The sequence below is a fragment of the Heliconius melpomene genome, chromosome 9 (genome assembly GCF_056956725.1).
Source record: "Heliconius melpomene rosina isolate 202511_hmr_F chromosome 9, ASM5695672v1, whole genome shotgun sequence".
Lineage (NCBI taxonomy): Eukaryota > Metazoa > Arthropoda > Insecta > Lepidoptera > Nymphalidae > Heliconius > Heliconius melpomene.
In genome coordinates this window covers 5,642,498-5,664,846 of record NC_140397.1, presented here as the reverse complement: position 1 = coordinate 5,664,846, position 22,349 = coordinate 5,642,498, and the positions used below count along the sequence as shown (strand labels likewise).

At 31.8% G+C, this 22,349-nt stretch overlaps 1 protein-coding gene and 1 non-coding gene across 6 annotated transcripts in view; both read right to left on the bottom strand.

Annotated features, from left to right (window-relative positions):
• The window catches only part of shg (DE-cadherin), a 189,293-nt gene that overhangs the window by 22,973 nt on the left and 143,971 nt on the right, over positions 1-22,349 (bottom strand). For 3 of the 5 annotated variants that reach the window (XM_085190182.1, XM_085190178.1, XM_085190179.1), the window contains 7 exons: positions 21,929-22,210; positions 15,705-15,858; positions 13,109-13,296; positions 12,047-12,088; positions 6,966-7,157; positions 4,775-4,930; positions 997-1,194 (listed from right to left, as the gene is read on the bottom strand). In XM_085190182.1, coding sequence (XP_085046308.1) covers positions 997-1,194; positions 4,775-4,930; positions 6,966-7,157; positions 12,047-12,088; positions 13,109-13,296; positions 15,705-15,858; positions 21,929-22,210 — 1,212 coding nt within the window. The remainder of the gene's footprint in view (positions 1-996; positions 1,195-4,774; positions 4,931-6,965; positions 7,158-12,046; positions 12,089-13,108; positions 13,297-15,704; positions 15,859-21,928; positions 22,211-22,349) is intronic. The other 2 variants (XM_085190180.1, XM_085190181.1) reach the window with 1 other exon arrangement.
• LOC146536347 (U5 spliceosomal RNA) lies at positions 5,900-6,016 on the bottom strand. The gene has a single exon (XR_014878278.1). It is a non-coding gene; the product is annotated as a U5 spliceosomal RNA (small nuclear RNA).

The window sequence follows — 22,349 nt, the reverse complement described above, 5'->3', positions numbered from 1 at the left end:
TCAAAATGACATAAGCGGTATTATGGTGAATATTATCTACAATTTTCAATGGCCTACCAGGAATATGTTTATTCAATAACACAAAATTATTATACTAGAACCAGACGTAGCTTCGCTCGCTTATATTGATTTTTATATAATAGCCAATGGATAATATTTTGAAAAAAAAAAAATTAAAAAAAAAGTATTCTGTCTTTTTAATATCTCTAAATATGTGTACAAAGTTTCATGATAATCGGATTAGTAGATGTGGCGTAACTAACAAACTTAAAGTGACATTTATATTATTAGTATGTTTATTTTTAGAACTGAAGTAATAACTCTTAACTAAAAGTAAACTAACTTTAAAAATAATATCGAATTTATCGATGAGTCTATCATATTTTAGATGTACTTACTATAGTTAACAAAGAAGGTTTTTTACATTATGTTATTTGTATTTAAAAACTATAATAAATGTCCTTATAATGAATAGTTGGTTAATTGGTACAATTGAATTGAAACTGGTCCATAGGATTTCGAACCTGCTATTATATTCATAATCCAGGAAAAAACATAAATGAATCAAATGGATTAATTTTTATTTATGTTTTATATTAAATGAAAACTAAAATTGTATTATTCAGATTTGAAAATATAAAGACAAAATCGAAATTGTCATATCAACTTTAAAAAGCTTAACACAATATGTATCTACTTCTTGCAGAGAAGATAATAAAGTTTACTCTTCTTTGCCCAATTACACCAGAAACAAAAAATCGAACCTACATCCATCCTAAAATATTGAAACCTATTCAAATCTATACCAATATTAGAAAGCCAACGAGTTTGTTTGGTTAACCGCGCTAATCTCAGTAATTACTATATTTTAACAGTTTCAATGTACTACCTGTGGACAGTTACCTCCCACCCTTACGTCATATATGACTCTTGGTTATTTTCAATTCACAATGCAGGCGAAGCCGCAAATTTGAGTAAATTAAACAAAATACATACCTTCTCCTGTATTCCTATCACCATACTATCTAATTTCTCCGCTTCGAAGTACGGAGAGCCATGCGCTGAGAACCGCACGTCCAAAAATGCATCTTTCACTGTCGGCTTGTTGAACACCGTGAAGACATCTACGTTGTCCATAGATTTGTTGTAGAGTTCGGATAGGCGACGGTGTAGTTTGTCCTTTTTACTTGTTCCCTTTGAAAAAGATTGAAATAGTTTAATTTTTATATAATCCCTATAAATTATGACAAATTTTCACTCAATAATTTTTAAGCTTTACATATATAATTGGTAGGCAGAGGGGACCTGTAAACCTCGACTTTAGGATATTCCGTTCCCGTTAAGACACTTTCGTTCCGCATATTCTGCCGAATTCTGAGGCATTACGTGTTGAGTGGCAGGACTTACCGCCGCGCTTTGCCTCGTTACCAGAGCGACAAAATCAAAATATTTCATTTTACCCCAGTCGAAATCGAACCCATAACCGTCACATTTCCAGTCATCCTCTTGGGCCATCGGGCCATGACATTTTTCAGCCAATCAACACACAATATTTCAAAAATAGGGCATGAAGCGTTTTAACACTGATCCCCTCTCAGGGTAGGATACAGTGGGACCCCGGCATCCTGGATTTAGCGGGAACTTCCATACATCATAAACAAAAAGATAAACAATAAATTTATTTACAAACCATGTTAATCTAATTAAATGTATAATTCAAATTTAATCATAGCACCAATGTAGACACGGCGGTGCGGTTGAAAGCCGACAATCGCCCGAGACCAAACTTCCCCTGACCTTGGAATGTTACCCTCAACCTAATATAAACTTTACTAAACTTAGTTCCAGCTTAATATTAAAAGGAAGTTTGTTTGTTCAAATGTTGACCGTGTTTGTATGGGCTTAAAGTTCTTTTGACTTATTTAAGCTTTTAATCTGTTGGCGTTGTGGGGAAGACCAGAAAGTTCTTTGTAGGCAAGATTTTCTGAGTAAATAGGTTTTTTTTGTGGTTTCAGCTGTATTCTGCACATAGCAGGGTAGGCAGAGAGAATTTATTGTTAAGACAATCCGCTTCCCATTTTCCTCCGAGTTCTGGAGCAATACGTGTTGAGTGGCGGAATTCAACGCCGCGCTAACACAAAGTGAAATAACTAAAATAAAAATGTAAATAAATATTTTATTTCCTCGAGTGGGGATCGAACCCACAACCAGTTGATTTTACAGTCACACATTTGTGGCCCTGCGCCACGACTGGCCTTAACATGATATTTATAATAGAACTTTATAGAATTGGATAGTATTATGAAAATAATTTTATTTTTAATTATAATTAATTAATTATGTACACACTTAAGTGTTTACAATTTGATTGTTCAATCAATATGAGAAATGTAGTTATATATGGTAAAACATTTAGTCCTTCTCAAATTTTTAAGTAAAAATCCATATATATCGCTTTTGATCAAAAAAATCTATAAAATATTAATTTAAAATTTAAATTGTAAGCTATTAAAGTCGTGGTATGAAATTTTTCAACTATTCCAGTAGTTCACCAGCTACGTAACGAGGATTATCGACGTTCAATTCACATTGACGCCTAGGGTACTTTTAACATATGTAATATTTTTCGTAATATTATTATTTAAATAAAAAATATATATAGATCTCCCACATTTCAGCGAAGCTTTTTTTTCCACCTTCATGCTATAACCTACATATAGCAGGGTAAGCAGACGCTGCCCACTTTCCGCCAAATATTAGTATGGTTACGAAATTGTTGAATGGTGGAACGAAACTCTCCCGCCCTTCGCCTCCTTACCAGAGCAAGGAAAATAAAAATATTTCATTTCCTCGAGTGGGAATCGATCCTACAACTCCTAACTACCTGCCTACCTACAATTCCTGCGCCTTGCTTCAAATTTAACAACTACATATATAGACATTTCCTAAGAGAGACTATTAAATCTTACTTTGTATTTGCTAAGCTCGGTTATACTACCATTATTTATACAATTCTGTCCCATATAATAGTTTGTATGGGTGTTTAAGAAACAAATGTGTTATCTTGTAATCTCATGGAAATGAGGATAATGAGTACGAAGTTTAAGTAGGTTTAATGGTTTAGCTTAAAATAACATAGATATTAAAAACACTCTATTCTTAGAAACTGGAGAAAGGAGAAAGAAGGCACTAATTTTCATATCATATCCAAGTTGATCCCAAATTACATATATAAAGAAGCTTTTAGATCAGACATGCAGTGACCTAATTTGCTTTAAACATAATATATTTTTAGTACACAAATCGATACGTTTAAAATTTTGAGAGTTCTTAAGCATTTTACAACGAAATCATAATTATGAATAACAGAAGACAAGTTACTTCTTCAATACTGTTTATTATAAAAATATAATATTGTTAATACTATTTACTGAGGCTATACTGGAACTGTAGGACCTGGCTGTAATCACAATGAATGTGGGTTCAATATCACCTTTAGAAAATGACCATTCTTAAAATTCTTCTCATTTGCCTGCTCTGGAAAGACTCTAAATTTGGATGGGTTATCTTAACACTAAATTCTTTACGCCTGTCTCATTACAGGAAAAAGCGTGAAAAGCTTACACATATTGAGATGGCGTACAAAATATAAAATAATATGATTTCTTAGTAATAAAAATATATTTAAAGCTTCCCATATAACTTTAATGATAGAAGTTCGGATTCAGGGAACCACAGTCTTACGAGTATGTCTTTTGAGGCATTGTCGTAGGTGACTTGCTAAACTATCTAAAACTTCCCACAAAGGGGACAAAACCAAAGGGCTTGGAGTCTCTAAGGATTCTTTCTTATGTCTTGAAAATTACAAAAGATGAATATTTATTTATAGTTTAAATTGTTTATGGCAAAATATTTTAATTTAATAGGCAAAGCAAGGTAGTAAAACTAGTTTCATATAATTCAGGTAATATTATTCAGAGCATCTCAAGTAAAAACCTCAAAGGAAACCTCTGGTTTGCGGCTGCACGTGTAAATGCACTTCTAATAAAAATTAAAGTCTACCTTACAGATTTATTCTATTAAATAGTAACTCTGAAAATATAGGGTAAAGAGGTTTCTGGAAGTTATTTTAAGATGTTTATTTTAAGAATTTTGAACCTTACTTTTGCGTTTTAATTAAGTTGATGGTGTAAGAAAATATTCGTCTTTAAAATACAAGAGACTATGTATTTTTTTTAATTTATTATAAATATTAAATTTAGATGTCTCTTTTGTTGGTTGGGTTTCATAATATATTTTTTTATTAATGATTTTAAAAGATATTAGTGACACCAATTCTATTCTAATCTTTTTCTCCCTTCATTCCAAATTACTATTAAAAGTCGCCACATAATTAACATAATTACCTATTTGTTTGAAGTGTTAATTAAACCAAGATAAATTTAACTTTCGTTGAAATCTTATTATAATAAATTAAAGTTAATCAAAATATATATATATCATTGAAAATTATTATGATTTTTATTAGAATTTAATTTTTATAAACAATTTTAATATTTTATTTATATTAAAAAATGCCACCCAGAATATTAACAAACCTTCATGTAGGTCCATGATGGTTTTCAAGTGTTAAAACAGTATAAATTTTACTTTCATTTCGATATTTACAATTTATTAAAAACAAATTTATTAGACTTTCATATATAAAACTGAAATAAAAATATATTGAAACTAAATCCTGTACTTAAATAACCATCATAAATTATCCACTCACATCAGCTTCCGGTATAATAAATTCTTCAGCGGTGATGTTCACGAAGCGGATGGAGCCGGATTTGTCCACCGCTTCTTCGGGTATCTCCTTTATAGTTACGTTGACAGTCGCCTCCACCCAGTGGAACGGCACTAATGGCTCGTTCTCCTCAGTCACCTAATAATTGGAAGAATAATATAAAATATTAGGTATAGATTTTTAGTTTCGCAAATGTCTTAAGAATAAGTAAAAGAATGTGGAAATCGGGAGAGGAGAGATTGTTTTGACATTAAGTTTTCTCCGCTTAATCCATTAAAATGTTCCAAAAATATAGATACTTATAGATATAAGTTTTTTTTATTTATTAACCAAAGTCGCATCAAGCGACTGCATAATTTTCTTTCATTTAATAGCTTAGCTATTCTTTATTTAAGTTTTATTATAATAAGATTAACAAAGATTATATTGGAGGACGAATAAGTTGCAATATTATAAGAAAATATAAAACTTTATTTTATATCCTCTCGCCGTTGCTGGAGGACTCGTTAGTTTGATGTAAATCCAGCATTAAATTCAACGTCATGAACTACGGATTACACGATTTTACTTCAGTTCTCAACTTTGCTTCGCGTTTCAAGATTGATAAATCATAAACTTCGCGTTTCGAAGTTCTTGCGCGAAGCTATTTCAGTTTATAACTCAAAAGGGTTGTGATAAGAAGCGATCAAGAGATGTGTGATATAATGCTAGTAGGTATATACATGAGGCCGTCATGGCGCAGCGGCACAAGGGTGTGACTGTAACGCGACGATTGTGGGTTCGATCCCCACTCGAGTAAGTGAAATGTTTATTTACGTTTATATTTCCATTTCTTCGCTCTGGTGTCGAGGCAAAGCGCGGCGTTGAGTTCTGCCACCCAACGCTTCCAGAATTCGCTAAAAAGTGGGGAACGGAATGTCTTAACACTAAGTTCCCTCTGCCTATCCTGCTGTGTGCGTTGTGTGCACAGTGTAAAGCTGATAATTTTTACGCGACGTAATTTAAGATTTTCTTTCGTATTTTCAAATTTCATTATTTATGTACCAGTACCAGACTACCAGAGCTTAGAATTACGTCTGTGACACGAAATTTTAATTATTATTATAAAGTCTTGCAAGTAGGAAGAGTATCAAAAATATAAAAGACTCATTTGAGTGTTCCCCTCCATGGAAATCTTTAGTAAAATGCGAAAGATTTATGCATTTTGAAGGGAAACCAGAGATGTCGAATTTTAGAGCGCGGACTTTACGCTTTAGCGGATAACAAACGCGATTCAGAAACACATTGAAAATGTATAACGCCATCTAGTTTTCGTATTTGTAAACATGAACATATGGAATTATTCTAAACTTAATTTTCGCTCGACATTATTGACAAGTTAGAGTAGATATAACTTTTAAGAAGATATATTTGAAAATATTACGTACTAAACTAAAATTAATAGAAAAAAAATGTCAATTTTGATTTGAACCCATAATCAACACGTTCATTAATCGTACCCAATGACATTTCAACAGAGAATCTCATAAATAAAAAAAACAATAAACTAAATTAACAATAAATAATTATACAATCAAAACCGAATCAGCAATTCCACTAAATTATATCGCCAACAATTTGTACCGACTTGGAATAGAAATGGGCACGCGCCTAGCTCATAGCTCAGCCGGAGTCGGTCAGGTCACGCGGCGAATGCTTAACATTTAATTATTAACTTCCCCACAACTTCAAACCCCCAGAGAACCGCAAACATAAATAGAACGGGAGCCAACGATTCTTTTCATACTTTATTAATATTTCAACTATAATGAAACCAAAGATAAGTCGGTGCCAAGATTCGGAATCGTATTTTGGATGGTCTTAATGAGAAATGGTTAGATAAAGTTTTAATTGTTATTTTGTTTAAATAAAACTTGGTTTCGTTTAGTTATAAGATAATTTAGCCCAAAATTGTTTAAGCTGATGCTGAATAATCAATAAGTTATTTTTACTCTATTTTTACAAAATATTTGCATAATATACAATTTTAGCAAATATCAGCTATGTTGGTACTTTTTTTTAAACGTATAAACATTTGAAGGTGCGAATTTGAACTCGTGCCTCAGAAAATGTTCGAAATAACACTTAAAAATGTCAAAAATAATAATATTACGCTTATTAAAAATATACTTACATTAAAATGAAGCAAATAAGTTCCATTAGGCGTGCCCTCCTTCATAGTGATCATGCCAGTGTTGCTGTGCACGTCGAAATATGGACTTCTCTGCTCATAAGAAGGCAGCCACATAAATCTTTTATCTGGCAAATCCCAATCATCTGGATCGTTCACGAAGACTCGGCCTATTTCTGTGTCTGGTGCTTCACCCTGTATAAAAATAAAAAATATATAATAATGCTTTCCAATACACTTAGCTAGCTTTACGATAATATGTATTCGTTTTCATGGGCCATTTCAATAAAAAAATTCTATTTCATAATAATAATTAATTATAAAACCACTAATATTTAAAAACTGCTAGCTCTTGTACTATAAAGTAAGAGTGCTTGAAGTTTTTTTTTTGCTTTAATTACTTTGCAGTCTAAACTTTGTCAAGATCGAATTGTCGTTGAGGTTTTTTTTTTAGTTGAACATTTATAGGTCACTATTGATTTTTGTTAGAAAAGTAAATAAAAAATATTTATTATAATTGCTTTTTAATCAGCTATTGCATTCATATTGGAAAAATATAATATTGTATGTAAGCTCAAAAGAAACCATTTTTAATTATGTGTATTAAATTATAATTCTATGAATATTAGATAAAAAAAACTACTTATGAATATAAAATCAAATTTAAAAAATCACTACGATTAGAGTAATATACTCGTATTTAAAAATATAACAAAAAATTAAGCATGATTATATTATATAGTTGTAGAATAAAAAACTAATGATTTATTTAAATGTAAAATAACAGAAAATTAGATAAACTAACTAATATCTAGACAAGCAATGACTAATGTATAAAGAGAAACATATACACAACAGAAGAAAGCAATCAAGTTACGTCAAAAAGTAATTATACCACAAAAAGGGGGTGAATGGAAAGCTATTTCCTAAACGAGTCGTTGCTATAAAGTTCGTTAGGAGTGGGACCTGTCGCATTTGCGGGCAAGTCGTCGCCTCATTAAGTAAGTCGGTTGTACCTTAGCCTAACGTGAGTTGGAAATGGCATATTAATATAGGTTAAATTATGTTTTAATTGGTGCCAAGTTAAATAAAAAATATATTTTGTTATAGTATTGTAATTTTTCATTTGAGTGGGACTTTGTAAAACATGCAGCTTTTATCACTGGATTCGCTCCAGAGGTCAAATGGAGGATCCATTTGACTTTTTCGGAGTACCAAAGTTAACTCTGGTCACAGGTTCCGTTTCTTAGACGACAACATAATTACTATATTTTTAGTTAATTTTCACATACAAATTACTTCGCTTCGTTATATCTTGTATATAACAATGAATAGTAATTCGAACAAATCCTTTAAGGTAGGAATCTCAACTGGAGGCCAAAAAATTGATAATTTGAATGATAATTTCGGAGATATGACTATTAAAAAAAACTATCTATTTTTACCGTAATTAAGAGAAAAAAAGGTAACCTATGTTCATACAAAGACTCTCAAATACCAATATGTGAAATTTTATCACAATCTGCTCAGCGATTTGGCCGTGATTACGTCACAGACAGACAAACAGACAGAGTTACTTTCGAATTTATAATATACGTATGGATAATATTAATGTAATAGAGAAAAATCAGTAGGGTAGGCAGAGGGAACCTAATTTTGAGACACTCCGTTCCCCTTTATATAATTTACATAAAAACTCTGTAATACCTACAGCATTTTCATATTCCTTGTTCTATAAAAGAAGTTAGCGAATGCGGTACAGTGGCCTTGAATTCTTAAATTTACACTACAGTAGAAACGTGGATCGCGTAATAAAATTTGAACAATGGGGGACCCAGCAGCGGAGTGTACTTTGATATTTTTAATACTCATTATGCTATATCATACTTGTTTTAAATAGTAAGTATACGTTGTAATTTTGGTCCTTTGTGTACGAAAGTAGGATATTTTCCGAGTGAAAATATAAAATTCTATAAAAGAATTGCATATAAAGGCTTCGTCGACACATTTGTGGTTGGAAATTGTAATTTTCTGTCTATATTTGTATAGAGATATTCTTTGTGCATGTTTCATGACATTTTAGCCAAAAATCTACTTGTCCAATTTTGATATTTAATTTTTTGCCGAGTTTAAGTCCTTGGGAATGCAACGTTATTAAACTTTTCATTTAATTTTTCACTGATTTTAAAATTGAGTTTTTAATTAGAATCAAGATATTAACATTTTTTTATGGAATATAAATTAGAAGTAATTGCTACAATATCTATTATTAATAATTATAATAAAAAATATAATTCTTTGATATTTGAAATAAATAATAACACTAAATATTTTGATTTCCCAATTTATAATAACTTGAAAATCAAAAAGATATTTCAAAAATAAAAAAGCCAAAACACTAAGTCTTATCCGGCCTTACACGAGGAATGGGGCAGGCAGTAAAAGTGGGGGTACTCCCCCCCAGTAATCCCGGTTTACGCACGCACTAAAACCGCTTTCATTAAACGAAATTAACGTTTAATAGCCGTATATTATAATATAAAATAGTATTTTGTTGTGGTACAGTGGTTTGTTAGCGACTGGTACTGTGGTGGTCGCAGATTCGATTTACCTACATATTTTAAATTGAATCGTTATATAAAATATTGATATTAAAAGACGATTGTCTTTTATAAAATATCTCGAAATTAATTAAATAATTGCGATTCCTTCCTGATATCACTTATTGGGTCAGAAATCAGAATGGAACTGCATTTCTTTCTCCGTAAATAGGTGACCAAATATTATTTTAAATAATTAATTATACTTTTTATAAGAATATTATATTTATTTTAAAATAGCTAGTAATTTTAGCTCAACGCAGTCATTTTCATATTTTTTGTATATTATTATAATTTATATAGGACTCAGTGGTGGTAAACATTCATGTTAATAGCTCCATAATACTCTCTTAATTTGCGGTTGCTACATTGTTGAAAATGTATGTAGGTGCTTCAAACAATTTTCATATCAATGTAAATGTTAGCAAAAATAGGTAGGTATATTTTTTATTATATTTTTTAAATAAGATATTTTTAATAGTTTGTCCTGGAAACGTTTTTTTTCGCTGTGTCCTGTGGGTAGGCAGAGACTAAGGTTAAAACACGTCGCTCCCCACGTTCCACAGAATTCTATAGGCATTGCCTCTATACCAGAGCAGAGAAATCAAAATAATAAATATTACATTTGCTTACGTAGGAGGACATTAAGTCAGTAGGTGTATTAAATCAGCTTTTAATTTAAGTTTAAATGTAGCCTTAAACGAGGCCGTTGCGAAAAATAAATACTATTATAAATACAATAGAAGACTAGCAAAATAAAGCAATAACTATACAATACAATAAAATTAAAAGAAAAATGAATTCTTTATATTTACTAGCGAATGTTTATACACGAATAAATACAAAAGAACATTAGGAAAATAAACAAAAAAATATAATTTCTTAGTTGAAAATAAAAACCTTGAGAATTCTCTGGTACCTAGGAGGTATCGTAAAATCGTTTATAGTTGCTTGTAAAGAGCAATGAATCCGTAACCGCCATTGTTATAGATATTTTCATGTTTTATTCCGACACTTTGTGGCTTTTGAATGTAAATTTTATTTTAATAGTGTCTCGCTTATAAAATGTTAGGGTGTTATCTTGTATTGTGAATGTCTACAATATACCACTCTACGTACTAGATAAAGGAGAAATATTATTAATATAATAATATTATTCCAATATTTATGACCAGTCAGTGAGGCCAGTCATGACGTAATGGCACAAGGGTGTGACTGTAAGCCTGATGGGTTGTGGGTTCGATTCCCACTAGATGAAATTAAATATTTAATATTTACATATCTTCGCTCTAGCTTCGAGACAAAGGCGACGTTGAGTTCGGCCACTTAACACGAAGTGTTTCCAACTTCACTTCAATCACTTCGTCACACACGTTAATAGTCGCTTATTTCTCCACTTTTCGCTGAATTTTTCGACGCATTACGTGTGGAGTGGCAGAACTCACCTCAATAATAGGCTTTTGCCCTTGATGCAAGAGCGGAGAAATGAAAATATTAATAAATAATAATTCATTCCCTCGTATGAATCGAACCCATAACCGTCTCGTTACAGTTACAACTCTGCACCAGGACGGCCTTCTCCTCCATATTATTTATTTTCCACTTGTAAATTATTATTTTATGTTTGTTTAATAAATAATAAAATGACATTTCGATACTTATACAAAGTCATGCGAAACAAAAATAATAATGAACCAAATAGTATGTGAAAGCGTTTTAATTAACTTAATACATATTATTAAAGATCGTTACTGGTTTAATAGCGAGGAATGGGAAATGGAATCACACGAAATTTGATTATAACGAAAATTTTATTTTCAGTCAGTTTACTGCCGATAAATTATTATGTGAATATATTATAAGTAGGAACCTAAAAAATTATTATGCTTATTGATTTTGAAATTTATTATCAGCATCCCTATTTTCCTTAGAATTCTGGAGGCATAAGTGTTGAATGGTGAAACGCCGCCTTTCGCCTCGATACCAGCACGAACGAAGAAGATATGAGAATATCAATTATTTTATTTACTCGAATGGGAATCGAACCTACTATCAGTCGCGTTTACTGCCCTCGAAAATATAAATATCGTTATTATAATATTGAAATTATTGAAAACTAAAACATTTATAGTGTTCGGCCCTTTCCAAATTAAAGATTTTTTTTTATTTCACAATATACGTATATCTAACATGCGTAGTAAGTGAAACAGTATGAAAAAATAAGAAATAATTAACCGTTGCTAAGTACGCTACAATATAGAAATATTTTAACTTAAAACGAAATTCAAAACAAAATTATAAGAAAAATAATTAAAAAACAAAGAAATGAATATAAAACCTAATAATCTAAATGATTCAACAAATGACAGTCTGTCCATCCAGTAGGTACGCCACAAAAATAAGATAAACTGAAGATGATAAGAAAGAAGATAGAAGAAGAAAGAAGATAACAGTCTTCTAAACACAAATTGCCAATATACTCACGTAATATCGCCAGCTGTATATTTCGTTGAAATACGTTTCCGTCTGATAGCGTTGTGGGGAACAATAGATTAAATATTAATAATATACGCGAAAATAATGTATGGGCCATACATTTATGTATGTATGTATGTTTGTTATGAAATTGTTTGATGTTTTGCTCATATTTCTTAGAAGTATTCAAGATTGATGTGACAATTTTGTATACTGGATGGTTATTTTGTATGACCTAATTATGTTATTAGTGGGATTTGTGTTTAAAATTGATTATGAATGTTAGTTAATCTAAATTTAGTCATCATTATCAGCTTCACGCTGTATCCCGTACACAGCAGGCAGAGGGAACCTAGTGTTAATACACTTCGTTCCCCACTTGCCGCTGAATTCTGGAGACTGCGTGTTGAGTGACGGAACACAACGCCGCGGTTCACTTCGACACCAGAGCGAAGAAATGGAAATATAAATTTAACGATCAGCCACGACTGGCCTCAATGTAGTATAAATATCTTCAATGTTTTTAATGTTATTAGTGAAGAAAGTAGAAACAATTTATTGAAATCTATATATATAACTAAATCGTATTATATAATAGAATTCATATTTATTAATTTTTTTTCATAAAAAAATATCCGTAGCGAAGTGAGTGAGACTATCGTTTGGTTACATCCATTATGAACGTATCAATACGTCGAAAGCGTTCACGTCAGAGCCTGTTCCAAAACTGTTTTAATAGATGTTCCTACAAAAAAAGGCTTTTTCATGAAATTCTAATATTATTTTCTATATATAGCTGAAACTGTTGCATATTGGGGAGTTTAATAAGTTTTTTTAATATATATGCTCGTATAGAAAAGGGTTTTTTATATGAAATTCTGATATTATTTTCTATATAAAGCTGAAACTGCTTCATATTAGGGAGTTAAGAAAATTATTTTAAAATAGCCAATACATAAATTATTATTAATATTCTTATAGAAAATAAATATTAAATTAAATACAATTTTCCAAATTCCAATCAACCTACCATTTTACATAAGAAATAAAGCAAAAAAAAACCATAAATACCTTATAATTGTACACAAATATGTCGCTATGTCCAGGCCCCATAGGATTGTCATTCCTGTCGCCGATCACGATGTGCAGTATAGAAACCCCCGTCAGGCGAGGAGTACCGGAATCCGTAATGGCCACCGGTATTTTGTACTCTTTCCGCTGTTCCCGATCGAAGGAAACGAGCGTCGATAATATGTTTCCTGGAAGAAATTGTTTTTTAGAGGAGGTTTTGATGAAGGCTTGTCGATTTGTGATTTGTTGAGATATATAAAATTTATATATCTGTATAAAAATATGTATGTCTAATATGTTTGGCTGTTACAAGCAAAATTGGAAATTTTTTATTGTTTTTTTTTTATATATGTCAGCATTTTATCTTGAAAATATAAAAACACATATAATATAAAAACAATCTTTAGCACGGTAAGCAGAGGAAATCGAATGGTAAAGACACCCGTTCCTATTAAGACACTTCTCCACTTGCCGCCGAATATAGTGTTACCAGAACGAAAAAATGAAAATAGTAATAAATAATGATTCATTTCCCCAATCTGGATTCGAACCCACAACCTATCGCATTATAACCGCATGATTTTGTCATAATTTTGGAATTTTTGGAAATTATTAAGTCTATTTTAATAGTATATTTAATAAGCTATACTTAAACAAACGCTAGTAAAGATTCTAGTACTGTATTAGTTCTATCTACCAATGTTCTTGTATTTACAAAACACAAGAAAATAATACGAAAAAAAAAACATAATCTAAACAACTTCCAAAAATCAGCTAATTTTAATCGACGTTTAAAACAAATCATTAATTAATTAAAACTGTTTAAACGAAATCTGATTAAGAAGATTTTGTTTAAACAACTCCCTCAAAATTCCACCCCTAATAACCCTTTAAATGTTTATACGACCAAAATGAACACGCACGATACCGTTTAAACTTCGCAAGGCTCAAGCGAAGGCCTACTTAAACGAAAAACTTGGATACCCTCATACTTTTCGTACTAAATAATTTCCACAGACACGACTCACAATTATCAACACGCGAAGTTGAATGGGGAAACTGTTGAAATCGAATTGGTACTCCAGAAACAAAGTTACGAATTGGTTACCAGCGCCATTTATTGCATTTTAACTACATTAATTGATTGAAAATTCAATTTTGGTTCCCTAAATTCCGTGGTGGGATTGGAGGAACTGTAGATGCTGTTATTTAAGCCAACTTGTTTGTTCAATTTCGGTGATCTTCAAAGTGTTTGTCCTTTTAGCGTCAAAATATTTTTGATAAATGTTAGCCGCCGTAGCGCAGTGGCACGTCTAATTGTAAATTCGACGGTTGTGGGTTCGATTAATGTTTAGGATTCAATTATTTACATCTCGGCGTTTAGTTCCGCCACTTAACATGCAGTTTCGGGGTTCTTAAAACTAGATTTCCTCTGCCTATCCTATATACAGGATACACTATGAACTAATAGAAAATATAGTTTTTAGAGGTCTTATTGTTAATAATTGCTATAAGCTATTTAATCTTAGCTTTAAACGAACATTTTATGTAAAATACGTTCAAATACGTTCGATTGACGGGTGAATGAATCTTTAGAATATCCGCTCAGACAAATTTCCTTAGAATGTTTTCCATCTCCGCAAGAACGTGAATTACCTAGGTGAATTTAGACTGGTTTCATCCTATCCTACTAATATATATCTTTTCTTTTTTTCTGTGAACTTTCTGTCGAGTGGGGGAACTCAACGCCGCGCTTTTGCCTTGGTGCCAGAGGGGACAGCGCGGTGAGAATTGCAAAAGAGAAGTGTCTTAACGAGAACGGAGTGTTTTAACACAAAGTTCTCTATGCCTACCCTATTATATGCGGGATACAGCCTGAAGCTACAAAAAATCGAGCATAAGCGGGCGAAGCCGCGTTATAAATAATACCAAGTAAATTAACCAACAATTGATAAAAGTTTAAAAAATGAAACATGAAATAAAGCCTATATTATTTTTATTGGTAAATAATAATACTTGAGTTCGGAATGATTGGGCAAAATTCCATTATATAATAAACATTTGAAAAGGCTACAGAGTACAGGTACGTATCAATTGAGCAATTATTTCGTATACAGGATTTATAAAGCTTAATTTGCAATTGCAATAAAAGTTTATTTTTTTCCCATTGATGTTTTTTATGCTTTAGCTTCCTGCACATAGCTGGGTGGGCAGAGGGAACCTGATAACCCAGTGTTACAACGCTCTGTTCCCATTAAGACACTGCCGTTTACCACTACATGCCCAATTCTGGGTGCATTGGATGTAGAGTGGCAACTTAACGCCCCGCTTTGTCTCGACGTCAGAGAAATTTATTTGTAAAAATATTTATAAGTCAAAATTGTTATTATTTTTGCTTCATATTTTCTATCGCCATTGCCTTTACAAACTCGTTAAAATTGGAAAAAAATCTTAATTTAGAATTTTCTTTAAGTAGTCAATATGAGAATGTTATACCTACTCTTATAGAACCACTGACCAATAATAGGCACAGAAAAATCGTGAGAACTAGAACACATGGAAATCTTTTGGGGGTTTTCTGAAAAGATTGGTTTACCTTGTATGTGGAATTTCGATCGGATATCGAAGCTGGCAGATTCGTTGAGTGCAAAGGTGAAAGGGGGGCCGTTTTCCGCTGAATCGTAGTCTTTCGCTGTTAGTATAACCACCTGACTAGGTGCTTCATTTTCGTACCATATTACTGGTTGGGTCTGAAAGAAAAAACATATTATATAGCTATATATACTTTATTTTCTTTATTGTTTGTATGGTTCATTTTGCATATTTGCTTATTTCTCTATAAGCGAAACAGTTTTTTTGGTTGAAAACGCTAATCTCAGGAACTGCTTGTCCGAGTTGATAAAAATATTTTTATATCAGATTGTTCATATATAACGTCTAGGTCTACTATAACTCTTAAGTATATCCATTTGGTCATGCGGACGATGAAGGAGTTTAAAGCTGGTAACATATATTTCTTCTTTTTTAGCTTCACGCTTTATTTCGAATATAGAATGATAGGCAGGGGAACCTAGTGTTAAGACACTTCGCTTTCCACCGATTTTCCGAGGCATTGCATATTAAGTGGATGACGTGCTTTACGTTGTTCGAAAGAAATGAATAAATAAATAATAATTATAGTTGGAGTTGAAAGCACAACCTTCTCGTCGATAACATTAATAATAATAATTTCATATATAATATAACAATAATATAAAAATAATTCGTTTCACAAAATGACGAATCCTGACAGTAAATCCACCAGTTCCCAAAGTAATCCTCCAATTGTCTTTGCTTACAATGGACATTTCATCTATTCGAGTTTGAAACTAACCTGGCTGCAGCGACGCGACGGTTCCTAATCTAATATTGCTATACAATCTATACTATATCATAACAGAGATAAGTCGAAGTTCGAATAACCGTTTATGAAATTACCATTCGTTTACGCTTTCACGCTTAAGCGGTTTTTAGAATTGCTTAGATTGACAATGATAAGAAATTATTATATTTAATCAAAATTTTATGGCCAGTAACGGACGTGTGCAATGGTGTGACTGTATATGGGACTGGTTGTGAGTTCGATTTCTACTCGAAAAAATTAAATGTTTAATATTTTTATTTTCTTGGCTTTGAGTTGCATTACTCAACAAGTAATGCTAGAATTCGGCGAATATAGTAGTGGTCAACGGTAGTGTCTTGTAGGGAACGGAGTGTTAGGTTTTAATTTAAATGTCTTATTTCTTCGAGTGAGGAACGAACCCACAATCAGTCGCGTTTAGAGTCACTCACGTGGCCTCTTTCTTTTTATAATAGTAATCAACTGTCTCCATCTCTTATGATATCTGCATCGTACGTCAAAGGAAGATACAGGTAATGATAATGGCCTGATTTATTATTTAGCTGATAATAGATAAGGTCGTTATGGCGCCGTGGGACAGTGTAGGAATATAACAGCAATTTTTGTAGGTTCGATACCCGGCTCTGTTATGGTAAAAAGCAGTGCATAGAGTGTATTGACACCACGTTCTTTCTGTCTTAGAGGAACAATATATATACTCGAAAGTAGAATAGAATAGAATAGAATAGAAAAAACTTTATTGCACACAAAAATACATATAAAAGAGAAAGAAACAATATATTTTTATAAAATGTATGCAAAGGCGGCCTTATTGCTTCAAGCAATCTCTTCCAGGCAACCCTTGTAAAATAAAGGACTAAAAATAAAGAAGTAATAAAAATTATAAAAATAAATTATTTAATATTTCTATTTATCTTTGTATATACAAACAAATAAATCCCCATTGTAGTGATAATTGAATCAGGTGCAGCCATTTATGTCTACCTACAAATTTATAGTACAAACACAAAAATTATTAATATTTAACGTTTTAAAATTTACAATACTTTCAATCCCTACTACATATTACGGTATGTTTTTACGGAATATTTACAGATGCCGTAACACTGTATATTTACTAATAATAAAATATATGTATTTACATTTAAAAATGCCACGAGTTTATGCGGACTATTTTCATTTTATTGTTTTAACAACCAGCTTTAGTACAAAATGAAATTAAAATGATCCAAAGGATATTCGCGTTTGTAACTAAATGTACTTACGGTTACGTCATTTTTGTTTAAATTGACACAAAATATCGTGAACCGTTGTTCTACGATATTATTATTAGACATTATATGCTTTATTTTGCATATATAGCCATATTTTGTATACAGGGTAGGTGGAGAAAATGTACGACCCGAATTCGAGACCTTTGCTGTTGAGTGGTGGTGGTGCTTAACGCCGTATTTTTTTAACCAAGAGAAATGACACATAAATCACTGCAAGTAGTATTAGTTTCATTCGAGTATATACTTTTTTATTAACCAATTTCAAAGAAAAGAGAGGCTTAATCGATTATGATGTGGTTTTTTGTATTTTTAGGATAAGATTTTGGCTTTAATAGATTTCGAAACGAAAGAGGTTCTTAATTTAACTAGTGGGTAAGTATGTTTGTCCACGATTATTAATATAACACCTACAGTTTATTTACTACTTCTTTAAAAAAGAAATTATTTGAAGCTATAAGTAAGTTATAAATAAGGAAGGTATTATTGTATTTTTGCTAATTGTATTTTTTTGATTATATTAAAAATTCGCACTCAGCAGAGTAGGCAGAGGGAACCTAGTGTTAAGACATTCCATTCTTCACTTTCCGCCGAATTCTAGAGGCATTGCGTGTTAAGTGCGCTTTGCCTCGACACCAGAGCGAAGAAATAAACTAGAAATATTTCCTCGAGTGAGGATCGAACCCACAACCAATCGCGTTGACAGTCACACACTTGTATTCCTGCGTCACGACGGGCCCCATATTTTCTATTTGTTTAGGTAATCCCACAAGCGGACGTCAGATTCCCAGTTCAAATTACACTCGCTTCTTAAATCGTTTAGGAGCAATTGGACTTAATAAATGGTTCTTTAAATTCGAAAAACAAAGGAAAATGCATCGAGAATTGTTTTGTTAGACACATTCTTAGACGTTGTTAGTTCTTTACGTACGGACTGAAGCAAATAGCTTTCGGATATATTTTAAATTATTTTTTTAGCTTCAAAGTCTATTCCGAGTATAGCAGGATAGTCAGAGGAAACCTAGTGATGAGACACTCCGTTCTCCAGTTTTTCCCATTTATTTTTAGACAACTCAACGCTTTGCCTTGGTACGATAAATACAATATTATTATTTTTGTTTAAAGATTTCTCTAATCGAAAATAGCAAAAACTCGCATACTGGCCTTACAGAAATTTATTTAATGAAATTTTGCAAGTTCACCGCTTTTAAAATGTTATTAGAGAAACGTTTGAAATTTTAACACAGAAAAATAACAGCTATTCTTCAAAATTGTAATAGATTGAATAAATTGTTTAAAGTTTGAAAATGCGTCCGACTCTAGCACAAAGATCGAGGATTCAATTCCCATTCGGGAGAAACAATTATATTTATTTCCTTGCTCTGATGACAAAACAAATTACAGTGTTAAATTCCACCAATCAACACGCAAATGTCTCGATAATTTGACGAGAAGTGTCACTGTCTTAACACCAGGTTCCCCCTACGTACAATGGGAAGCTTAAAAATACTTAAAAATAAACTCAATTACCTTTAAATGAACGAGTAAATCGACGAAATATTAGAAGTAAATTACGATAGAACTACCCAGTATATCATACTGGGGCTACGAAATATTACATTAGACACTTGTTCCCTCACTATTCGTACCCTCGTCAAAGGGATTTTTTGATAGACAAGCAATATAGCTGCCCTAATACACCCTGCATCGGGTTTAGATACCCATCAAAATAGTTTCATATATGGTTTTTGTATTGAAAATACTATGACGTGATTGTTAGTAATAAATATATATTTTTTTCTAATGTTCACGCTGTATCCCGCAAGTAGCAGGTTAGACAAGGAGAGTAGCGTTCTGACACTCCGCTCTCCACTTTCTGACGAATTCTGGAAGCATTGTACCTCCCTTCCATTACAATTTCCTTGGTGAAACATATATTCTTAGAAAAAATATATACAAAAATTCTGACTGTAAACCTGACGTTAGTGGGTTCAATCTCCACTAGGAGAAATTAATTATTGTTATTTCTCTAGTATGCAAGACAATGCGCGGAGTTAAGTTCCGTCACCACTAAACTAGATTATGTCTGCCCTGCTATATGCAAGATTGATGTTGAAGCTAGAAATACATAATTATTGTCGTAACAGGTAAATGGGAATAAGTAACTACGAAAACTGTCTATTTTGACATAAAATATGTTCTTTTTTGGATAAGAGCAACAGCGGAAGAACAGTACAAGTTGATAATGGAAAAGTTCAGGTTTCCCAAAGGAGATTTAATGTACGACATATATATTTATTTGAAATAAATATTTTTTTTGTATATCAAACAAAAGCAACCTTTTATTCGTTGGTTATCTAAATATACACAAATATTATATACATTTTCTCATCCTCATCAATAAGGAGTGCATTGTTCTTCGCTTTCCGCCTGAATTCAAGATATTTTGTATTAAGGAGCTCAAGCGCAGAGGAAAATAATAATTGAACATTCTCCTAGGTGAAAATCAAACTCATAACCATAGCTCTAAATTTAAAGACTGTACCACTGCGGCCGCCTATTAACGACAAATGGTTTCGCAATATAAAAAAACTAGCAAAACAAAGCAATTCCCGAAGACAATCGTTTTTAATCAAGATATTCGAGAACATTTGAAATTGAACACGAGACGGTGTTGAATTACAGTTTTACTTTCTATATAGGTGGCTATAAATACGTACTTCTGGCTTTTGTTTTTATTAGAATTCATTCACTCAGATATTAAATGCAATTTGCTGCTATTGGCATGTTTATTTTCAGTTTTGTATAATTATTTATTTTGTGATTGTGAATTCGATTCCCATTTACATATAGCATGAACCTATAGATTTTTTTTTACTTTTACTTTTTAGGGCTTGTAACAGCTTAAATTGAGTGGAGTGGCTGTTATTTTAAAATTTGTGAATATTATTTATCGCACTAAAAAGATTTTACAATTAAAAGCTGTCTCACAGTCAAAAATCGGTCTCAAAAAATATTTAAAAGAACAAATTTCATACCAAAAACAACCCTAAGTAATGAGCATATCCCGAAGGCACGTGAGATTTGAACCCACCTCCCAGAACACTATAAAGTGCCAACATATTAATACTTCAAAATATATTTTTAAATAGCATTTCTGCAAATTATTTTCGTTGCAATCCTTATTTATTTACAAAGCTTGAGCCTCTAATCCTAGATATAAATTCTTTAACAGAAACTTTTATATTAAAGTGTATCTCTACAGAAGTAAAAGTTTCTCAATTAATTCAACGTAATTTCAACGGAATTACAGACTCTAACTGAATAACAACCACTGATAAAGCTAAACTTGAGTATTAGGTTGGAAATATTTATTTAAAAAAACAGGCACATAATAATTATGTAATTTTTGTATGTTTGTACTCTTATTTTTTATTTATGTAAATTTAAACGTTGTTTGCTATGATGCGGAACTTAACGCTACATATTTAGCAGCTCGCCTAAATGTTTATATTATAAAGATTAATATAAATATATACGTGCATGTAGAGCCTATATATACCATTGCTTAAGCCATAATCGCCTGGCAGCGAGTTTAAGTAGTCGAAAACAATCATTTTTATTTCATCTCTAGAATTAGATAGGACAAATTAGTATAGTATCCCAGATTTTATCATTTCTATACGGCATTTCGGCCACATTTCTGCACATTCATATATAAAATGCTATCAAAAAACAGGTAATCGTTATAACATCCACTCAAAACAGATGGTTTACGCAAAAAGGTTTAGTCTTGATGGTACAATTTAAATTCATCGACAGCTATTCCTTTAAAATGGTCTATAAAACTAAAATGGATTCTATAAGGAAATTGCATGTTCGTCCTTTGAAGATTTAAAAGGGGTAATTATTTGTATGAGCTAAAAATAAAATGGTGCAAATCTAAAGCAATAATGGCGTAATGTTTCAGGATTCCGTCTTCAAAGTAACATTTTTTACTGTACATCCGTTCCTTTTTATCAGATAGCTTCCCATTAGACGCATTTCCTAGAGTTTTAGACGAATAGCAGTGGAAATTAGTCGTTTTATTTACTATGTTGCCAATTGAATCAACCAAAAATAAATTAATAAAAACGTAAAAATACTTACATTGGTCAAAAACGGCGCGTTGTCGTTAATATCTGTTAATTCTAAAATCACTTCGGTTGTAGATCTTAAGCTATCAGATCCAAGTCTTCCTCCATGATCAGCTGCCATAATCAGGATCTGCCACCTGGTGAAGCCTGACGGCTGATCTCTGTCCAATGGTTTTGTCAAGCGAAGGCAGCCATCGTTGTCAATTTGCAGAAATTCCTTTTGTTCATGTTTAACTAATGAATATACTATATTTTGTGGTTCATTCCTATCTAAATCTGGATCGTAAGCTTCAACCTGTTAATAAGTATAAAAAAATATATGATTAATTAAGTTTTATGGGGTACAAAGAAAATAGAATGTGAGCTTTTAGTTCGGCAATATTAATAGACTAAAATTTTACTTGCTTCTTTTAATGCTTTTTTATTTTGTAACT